This window comes from Chenopodium quinoa, unplaced genomic scaffold (genome assembly GCF_001683475.1).
Source record: "Chenopodium quinoa cultivar QQ74 unplaced genomic scaffold, ASM168347v1, whole genome shotgun sequence".
NCBI classification, from domain to species: Eukaryota; Viridiplantae; Streptophyta; class Magnoliopsida; order Caryophyllales; family Amaranthaceae; genus Chenopodium; species Chenopodium quinoa.
Window position 1 is genome coordinate 745,053 of NW_018742899.1, and position 10,198 is coordinate 755,250.

General features: G+C 41.4%; 1 protein-coding gene across 1 annotated transcript; it reads right to left on the reverse strand.

Annotated features, from left to right (window-relative positions):
* Positions 1-2,192: 2,192 nt before the first annotated feature.
* LOC110727011 lies at positions 2,193-2,984 on the reverse strand. The gene has a single exon (XM_021906547.1). The coding sequence runs from the start codon at positions 2,982-2,984 to the stop codon at positions 2,193-2,195; it is 792 nt and encodes a 263-aa protein (XP_021762239.1).
* Positions 2,985-10,198: the final 7,214 nt, after the last annotated feature.

Consider the following 10,198-nt stretch of genomic DNA (forward strand, 5'->3'; position numbering starts at 1 on the left):
ACAGTGAAATCATCCATGAAAACTTCTATGAAATTTTCAAAGTAATCTGAAAAGATGCTTACCATACATCTCTGAAAAGTCGTTGGAGCATTGCACAGTCCAAATGGCATACGACGATACGCAAACGTGCCGTACGGGCATGTGAACGTCGTTTTTTCTTCATCCTCCGGAGTTATAGGGACCTGCACATAACCTGAAAAACCGTCAAGAAAACAGTAATAAGCATGACCAGCAAGACGTTCTACCATTTGATCAATAAATGGTAAGGGAAAATGATCTTTTCGAGTCAAAGAATTGAGTTTTCTGTAATCTACACAAACTCTCCACCCATTCTGTACTCGGGTGGGAACCATTTCTCCCTTATCGTTTTCCACCACTGTGACTCCTGACTTTTTTGGGACCACTTGCAAGGGACTGACCCATGGGCTATCTGATATAGGGTATATCACCCCTACTTCAAGAAGCTTCATTACTTCTTTCTTCACCACTTCCATCATAGGTGGATTAAGTCGTCGCTGCACTTGTCTCACGGGTTTAGCTCCCTCTTCTAATAAGATTCTATGCTGACACATAGAGGGGCTAATTCCTTTTATATCAGCAACTGTCCACCCTAGAGTTGTTTTATGTTCCTTCAGAACTTGCACCAGCTTTTGCTCTTGATTCGGAGTTAGATTACTCGCGATTATGACTGGCAAAGTGTCATTTTCTCCCAAAAATGCATACTTGAGATGGTCTGGCAGTGGCTTTAGTTCCACTTCAGGGGCTTGTACAATAGAAGGTAACAATCTGTTAGAAGTGACAGGTAACTGCATAAACCGTTTGTCATACCTTAATTGCTTATCAGGAAGTATTTCCAGAGAGGAAAAAGCTTCCTTAACTTCCCCCTTAAGCTCAAAATGTTCCTGCAAGTCAGTATACTTTTCTTTTTCCATAGGCGCAGTCAAAACAACATCTAACCCATCATGACCAGAGAGAAAGAATACCTGCTCAGTTAGTGCATCAATGACATCTATACTAGAAACAGATTCACAATCAGAGGGATATCTCATGGCATCAAATAAATTAAACCGGATAACCTCCCCATCGAATTCCATGGTCAACACCCCACTGTGAACATCAATTTTAGTTCTAGATGTTTTCAGAAAAGGTCTTCCTAATAAGATAGGTGCTGCACTAGGGGATTCATCATTTGGCATATCTAAAACATAAAAATCAGCAGGAAATACCAGTTCATTCACTTGCACTAAAACATCCTCAACTACTCCTACAGGGTATGTATTAGAACGGTCAGCAAGATGAATAATCACTCGAGTGTCTTTCAAAGGTCCTAAGTTCAGAGCTTTATAGATATATAAAGGCATGACATTAATAGAAGCTCCTAAATCTAGCATGTATTTATCGTATCTCGTGTTACCTATTTTACATGGTATAGTAAAAATACCTGGATCCTTGCACTTTGGAGGAACTTTCCTCTGTAAAACAGCAGACACATTCTCACTTACACTGACTTTTTCATCTCCACTCAATCTCCTCTTGTTAGTGCATAACTCCTTCAAAAACTTTGCATACCGCGACACTTGTCTTATAGCTTCCAGTAAAGGTATGTTTACCTCAACCTTGCGAAAAATGTCCAGGGTCTCTTTCTCCTTTTCTTGCTCTCTCTTCGTATTCTTAGATGATAACCTGCTAGGAAATGGAACAGAAGAATTAAACTGATCAGTATTAGGAGAAATAACATCTCTTACCTTAGTGGGCTGCTTATCTTGCTCTGGAACAATAGTCTCTTGTTCCTCTTGGTGTGCTGCCAGCCTTTCAGTCTTTTTCGCTGGAACCTCTTATTGCTTGCCACTTCTAAGGGAGATTGCACTCGCATTCTCCTTTGGATTTCTCACTGGCTGACTCGGAAGCTTGTTAGAGTTCTGAGCTTGGAGCTTTCCCACTGTGTTAGCTAACTGAGAAACTTGGTTCTCCAAGTTCTTTAGACCACTTCATGTCTCTTGCTGGAAATGCAAAGTGTTGTCAGCCATTGCCTTCACAATATCTTCCAGAGACATGCTACCAGATTGTGGCTGGGAAACTTGTTGATTTTGAGGTCGCGGCTGATATTGTGGTTGCTGATGAAACCCAGGTGGAGGATTAGAAGCTTGCTGTTGCTGGAAAGCTGGTGGTCTGAGGTTAGAGTTGACTGCCTACTACTGAGCATTACCATATCTCAGATTTGTATGATCTCTCCACCCCGGATTATAAGTCTGAGAGAATGGATCATAACGTCTTTGCTGCCCCTGACCACCACCAATCGAATTCACTTCTTCTTCTTGCAGAGTAGGACACATATCAGTTGGGTGTCCTACCATTGAACAAAGGCCACATACTTTTTCTTGCCCTTTTTCGATCATTACTCGCTCCACTAAGGAAGTGAGTTTAGCTACTTGTTGCTCGAGGTTAGAACTCACCACTTCATTAACTTGACGTATAGAGGTGGACGTGATATTTCGACCTCCTCGATACTGAGAGTTTGCAGCCATGTTTGCAATCAGTTTCTTTGCCTCTGCGGGTGTTTTGTCAACCAGTGCTCCACCACTTGCTGCATCAACTAGATTCCTGTCTGTCTCTCTGAGTCCTTCGTAAAAGTAATGTATTAATAATTGCTCACTGATCTGATGGTTTGGGCAACTATCACATAGTTTCTTGAAACGCTCCCAGTACTCATGAAGTGTCTCTGCATCGTCTTGTCGAATTCCACATATTTCTTTCCTGATATTGGCTATCAAAGATGCTGGAAAATATCTTTCTGCGAATACTTTTAGCATTTGATCCCATGTTGTGATGGTTCCAGCAGGTACTTCAAATAACCACTCCTTGGCAGCATCAGACAAGGCAAAAGGAAATGCCTTTAACTTGAGCTGGTCGAGGGTGACACCAGCCGGTTTCATCCCCGCACATGCTATGTGAAATTCCTTCAAAAATCTGCTAGCCTCATTCATGTGAACTGAACCCAAGGAGTTAGTATTACGGAAACCTGAAAATGTGGGAAGAGCTCTAATCAACCCCGGCTTGATCTCAATTTCTGCCTCATCGTCTACTATGCACAATAAATTTGGATCAAACGTTGGAGCTGCAAGCTGCTTAGTGTTTGATCACCCATCTCAAAAATATATTCACCCTCCTCGTCCGAAGATGAACTTTCACTGTGCGGTAACGGAATATGACGAGCTTGCTCTAGTATATGAGCACGAGTCCTTTTAGCTACAGGAAGAGTAGAAAAAGGATGAATTATAAGTCCCTGGTTCCTTGGCGCAAAATTTCTCAATCTTTGATGTTTCAAATTTCTGTCACACATACAAGAACAAGGAACTAGGTGACAAGTTAGTAAGAACAGTTAGAAAAACACAAGAAATAATAAAATAAAGCGCCAATTCCCCGGCAACGGCGCCAAAATTTGGTACGACTGTCGCGTGTCTACCAAATATAAACCTAACTAAAACTTCCTAAAATGTAGTAGGGTAAGCTAGGGTCGATCCCACAGAGAATTGGATTATCAAATTATTACTTGTGTAAGTTAGAAACCCCTGTTTTGAAGAAACAATGATATGATCTAATAAATAAACTACTAACTAGATAACAAATAAAGCACGGAGAAGTAAACTAATAAAAATTAAAATACGATAAAATCAAAAATAATGAAATAGGGAATCGGGAGATGTATTATAGCATTGGAGTATCAATTATTGCTCATCGAATTATACGAATTACATTTATATCTTAATGTTAACCAAGGAACACAAACAAGCATTCAAAACTTCCCTTAATTGCATATATACCAAACGAGCTCTCGGAATATTGTCTAACTAACTAATAATCTAGAACAAGCTCTCTAGACTCGATTAATTAGCCGCATTAATAACAAGGAAGTAGTTAACTTAAGCCACGAGTCTCACAAGCTCGGACTTGTGCAACTCAAAGGGTTGATAATCTTAGATATCGGACAAGTTTCAGTCACCTATCAAATACCTAAGTGCTACTAAGGAATACTAACCCGGACAATTACGTATCACACGGTAGTACTCTAGCAATTAAACTAACAAATTATACTAAAGATGGCCGGTCTAAAATATAATTCGACTAGTTCATATCAATAAACCAAATTATCAATTCAATCAAGACATAAACATAATACCCAATAATTATAACAATTCTATTCTCACAATACAATAATCCAATGCATAATTTATCTCCCTACCCTTATTTAATCTAGCCTGACATACTAATAGTATAGAATAGAAAAGGAGAAATCATGAAATACATAATATAGCTAATTAACAAAGCTTAATCAATAATGAAACTTATCAAACAAAACTAATTATCCAAACTCCAATACCAACTACAAAACTAGTGCATATAAATAGTAATAAGCAAAATTGTAATACCACTAAAAGTAGACAAGGTACTGACAAAGTGACAATTAGATTCACTTAGCTAATTCCACGAAGAGAACAAATTTAGTGCTATTAATTGTTCTTCACCCTTGTTTCAGTCCTTCAATTGCAGTAGGTACTGGTTGTCTCCTCTGATGTACTGCCACCCACAAAACTTAGACCCCCCAAAAAAACCACCTATCCGAATTTTTCGCCCCCATAATTAACTGATTTCATCCCTATCATCTATTTTTTGATGATCTGTTACCCGCGAGAATCGGTCAAGATTTCCTATAGCAGCTTCCTAGAGAAGATGAACGTGTTTTCCTCTTTTGGGGTTTCTCTGCTTCTTTTAGGGCTGCTGGACATCAAGTCTCTCTTGATGGGCTTCACTTACATCATTAACTTTGGGCTTGATACAAATATGAGTAATCCCAATTTGTGGGGTTTCGTTTCCTTGAATCCCGAGCAGCAATTGAATCCATTTTGATGTCAAAATTCTCTTTCCTATAAACAACTAAATAAAATAGTAGTAACTCGTGTCTATGGAAGAATATTAAATAAAACACCCTTAAACAATGAAATTTTAATTATAATATCAAGAGCTTAATAAATGTAATATCATACTTTTATGACCCTATCAATAAGGTTGTCATGCTTGATGATTCTCAGTGTGAGCTATTGTTTCTTAGGGCTTGTAGCGGAGTTTCTAAACTCTACTTTGCATTGCGTACTTGTCCCCCTATTACTTTTGAGACGGCTGAGCGTACATTCGACAGGGCTATTCGATCTTCCTTGGAGCGTATTGTTACTGCTTTGGGGCCTGGGTTTGGCGATTGGCAATGGTGGATTACTATCTTACCATTAGCGTTTGAAGGGCTTGGGGTATATTCCGCATGTGATGTTCGTCATTATGCTTTTCTTGCTTCTCGGTTACAGTATGATAGGTTGCAAACACAGCGTTTACGACATGCTGGCATTGTTGGTCTTTGACGAGCCTTTGAAGATGCGTTGAGTCTGTTTAATGGAATAGTGGGGTCTGACATTATGAGTAATCCTAGTGAGGTTGCTGCCCCTAAACTCATGAAGATATTGGCAGATATATATTTCACAAAGGTTACCGCTTCTGCAGAATCCGCCTATTCTTTGTCTCCTCGGCAATCAGCATTGTGGAAATCGTAGCAGGGACATCACACCTCTGCTTGGCTTCAGGCAGTCCCTATTTCTGGGTTGGGTCAGACGATGAACGCAAAGACCTACCGATGTGTGTTGTGCTACCGGATGGGTGTTCCATTGTTCTCTATCTCGGCGCCGTGGTCTGCTTATTCTCGGGTTTTTACTGGTAATATTTTTTGTGATCACGCAGTGTCGTGTGCTGGTATTGTGGGTATTAAACATCGGCATAATGTTGTCCAGGATACCCTTGTTTATATTTGCTACAGATCTGGGATTTCGGCAAGAAAGGAGGTTGACATAGGGTTGTATGGAGGAAATGAAGAGCCCCTCAAACCTGCAGATGTGTTACTTTATTCCTGGGATCGTGGTCGCGATGTATGTGTGGACTTAACAGGGTCTTCTCCAATGACACAGACAGGGCTATCTAATTTTGTTCTTGTACGGGTTGTGGTTGATGCGACTCGTCGAAAGCGGATGAAGTATGAAGCTAGTTGTCGGCTGATTGGATATGGTTTCATTCCCTCCTCCTTTTCTTCGCTTGGGGAATTAGAGAAGGAGGCTATTGCGTTGCTAAAGCGGGTTCAGAAATTCTCGGCGACGCAAGACATTGGGGCTCGTGTTGCAGCTCACATCTTCACTAGGGTAGGCTTTGCAATAGCCAGAGGAGTGGGGGCCCAGATTGTATCTCGGCTTCCCACTAATTTATTGTAGGTTATATGACTTTATCTGTTTTTGAGATAATAATAATAAAAATAATAATAATAAAAATAAATAAATAAATAATAATAATAATAATAATAATTGCTTGCTCTAGGGTTTTTGATGGGGATATATATGGGGATCATGCAGTGTCTTGTGCTGGGATGGTGGGTATTAAACATCGGCACAACGTTGTTCGTGATACTCTTGTGGACATTTGTTTCCGCTCTGGGATTTCTGCAAGGAAGTAGGTTAACGTTGGGTTGACTGGAGGGAACGATGGGGCTCTTCGACCAGTAGATGTGTTGCTTTATTCCTGGGATAGAGGTCTTGATGTCTGCGTTGACTTGACGGGGTCTTCTCCTTTGACTCAATCTGGGTTGTCTGACTTTGTTCCTGGTCGTGTTGTGTCGGCTGCAGCTCAACGGAAGCGGGACAAGTATGGAGAGCGTTGCAGGGCAATTGGCTATGGTTTTATTCCTTTCTCCTTTTCTTCATTGGGGGAATTAGAGAAGGATGTTGTTGCGTTGCTGAAGCGGGTTCAGGCGTTTGCGAGGACTCAAGATATTGGTGCTAGTGCAACTGCTCATATCTTCAACAGGATCGGGTTCGCTATAGCTAGAGGGGTGGGGGTCCAGATTGTATCTCGGCTCCCCACTAATTACTTATAATTCTATTGACCTTTTTAGGTTTTTGTTATTTTTCTATAATAATAATAATAATAATAATAATAATAATAATAATAATAATAATAATAATAAAATAATAATAATAATAATATTATAATAATAAAAATAATAATAATAAAATAATAATAATAATAATAATAATAATAATAATAATAATAATAATAATAATAATAATAATAATAATAATAATAATACCTCTCGTTTAGGCGACTAGGGTAGGGTTGGGTTGGGTTCCACGACGTTAATTTTTAGGCGATTAGGGGTGCTTTTCCGGCGAGATCAAGACCTCGGTGGTTGTGCATTTAGGTCTAGTATTGAAGGGCGTTTTTAAGGCTTTTATCGGCGGTTTTCAGGCGACTTTCCAATGGTTTCCTGGTGACTGTTTGTACGGTCAGATTGCCTTCGTTTTATCGACTGTTTGCAGGCGTTTTGTGGTCATGTTTTGTGGCTATTTGCAGGCGTTTTGTGGACGTGTTTTGTGTTCGTGTTTTGGGCTGTTTTACAGGCGTTTTGTGGTCGTTTTCCGGCTGTTTGCAGGCTGTTTTCAGCCACCATTTCAACCGGTTTTCTGGTCAATTTCCAGGCTTTTTCCGGTCGCATTGCAAGCGACGTTAGGGGGCTGTTTTTGGGCGTTCTTGTGGCAGCTTGCAGGCTGATTTTCCAACGCTATTTGGTCCGGCGACGACCTTTGTTCTCTACCGTTACACCAGCGGATTTCTGCCGTTTTTTGGGTGTAATTACAGGCGGCTTTGTTGCAGTTTATGGGGTTGGTTTTGGTGTTGTTTTGGCGTTATTGAAGGGTTGTTTTGGGTGCTTTGTTGCTTGTTGTTTTGGGTGATTTGTTGCTTGCTATTTTGGGTTGCTTTGTATTGGTTTTTGTTGGTGTTTCAAGGTGTTTTCGCTAGTGGTTTTTGGTGGTGGTTGTGTGTAGCTATGTTGGCTACTCGGGTGAAGTTTCGTTGCCCCTTTGTGGGTCTTAGTGGTTGTCAAGATGGAAGTGGCAATGGTCTTACTAAAAGTTCTCTTATCAAGCATCTGTGTGATCGTCATTTTTGTACTTGTGTGCTGGATATCACACGGCATTCTCTTTCTTCAAATTTAGGCGTTTATACTGAGGCTGAAGTTACTTTTTCGCGTATGGGGATTTGGTTATGTAGGGTTTGCTACAAAACGCATACGCATCGTACTAAGTGTCGTCATAGTCTGAGTGAGATTGTGTCACCCCTGGATGCAGGTGATGGTATTGTTTGTTTTGTGCTTCATGGTTTCTCCAAGCCCAAGCTCCCTCTTCCCCGGCTCAGCTTGGACGCATAGGTAGTTTGGTGCAAGATCAACATTGTGGTTTTGATGTGGTTCTCCTTGATTGTTTGTTCTCCAAGGGGTTTCGTACTGTGAAATTTATACCTCCCAAGTGTCGTTTGGGGTTTTCTCGGGTTCTGAAAGGTGCCCTTGATAAGGTGATCTCTAGGCCTGATGACATTTCTAGTTGGGTCTCTTTGTTTGTGTTACCTCTTTGCACCCTTAGAACCTTTCGTCTGCGGAGCAGCTCTAAGTCTAGGTCTTTAGTAAAACATCGGCATCAAGAAGAGAGTATTTCCCGTGCTATTTGTTCTTGCAGTGCACAAGGTGGTAATTTGGAGCTTGTGAGGGATACTTTGGCAGAGGATTCTCCTACTTTATCAGTAATTGGTAATGAGGACCTTGATTTGGAGGAGCGTAATATCAAGCAATGTCGTAGTAAGATTTGTGACGGCCATTACACTGCTGCAGTTTGTGTTCTTTCTTCTTCAGGGTGTTCCTCCTTATAATGACGCCACTCACGCGGATTTACAGTCTAAACACCCTACTTCTCCAGCTCCATCCGTGCCTGATATACCGGTTGATGGCCTTCATCTCGTTACTACTTCTAATGTTGTTTTAGATCGGATTAAGAGTTTTCCACGTGGCACATCATGTGGTAGGTACGATTTACGTGCTCAGCACCTTATGGATTGCTTGAGTGGTGCTACTGTGGCTATATCAGATGAGTTAGTTGACTATATTTCTGGGGTGGTTAATCTCTTTCTAGCTGGAAAGTGTCCTATGGAGCTAGGAGGGTATATTGCTAATGCTCCTCTTACACCACTTGTCAAGCCTGGTGGTGGTATTCGTCCTATAGCTGTGGGTACTGTTTGGCGGCGTCTGGTTTCAAAGGTCGGTGCTGTTATGGTTGATCAGTGTTTAGGATGCTACTTTGATGGTATCCAATTTGGTGTTGGAGTTTCTTCGGGAGGTGAGGCGATTCTTCATGCTGTGAATTGGTTGATTGAGGATTGTGGTTACGATGTTGGTCTTTCTATGTTATTGGTGGATTTTCAAAATGCCTTCAATCTAGTTGACTGTGCGGTCATGCTACATGAAGTTCGTCGTCGTTATCCGGGCCTTTCGCGATGGGTTGAATTTTGCTACTTCAATACAGCTAGATTTTATTAGGGGGATCACATCTTATGGTCGTCTTAGGGGGTGCAGCAGCGTGATCCCCTTGGTACCCTGCTTTTTGCTTTGGTTTTGCAGCCCCCGGTGTGTAAAATTAGAGACACTTTTAATGTATGTCTTCAGGCTTGGTATTTGGATGATGGTACTGTTATTAGTGACACGTTGGTGGTGGGAAAGGTTCTGCAGTTGATTATGGAGGAAGGGCCTCGTTTAGGGTTACATCTTAATGTGGAAAAAACTAGTTTTTTGGCCTACAGAAGACCCTCGAAGCAGGCTTGTGGGTGTCTTTCCACCTAACATTGCTCGACCCTTGCGTGGTGTTAAGTTGCTTGGTGGTCTCGCTAGTTCCGATTCCAATTTTGGAGGAGAACTTGTGATGCAGAGGGTGACCAGACCATTGCGCTTATGGATAGGGTTGTTAAGCTTGATGATCTTCAGTGCGAGCTGTTGTTGCTTAGGGCTTGTACCGGAGTTTCTAAGCTCTACTTTGCATTGCGTACTTGTCCTCCTATTATTTTTGAGATAGCTCAGCGCACATTCGATGGGGCTTTTAGATCTTCCTTGGAGCGTATTGCTACTGCTTCGGGCCTGGGTTTGGCAATTGGCAGTGGCGGCTTGCCACCTTGCCTTTTGCGTATGGCGGGCTTGGTGTTTATTCCACATGTGATGTTCGTCATTATGCTTTCTTGCTTCCCGGTTACAGTCTGCTGGGTTGCAGACACGGCTTCTACGGCATGCTGGCGT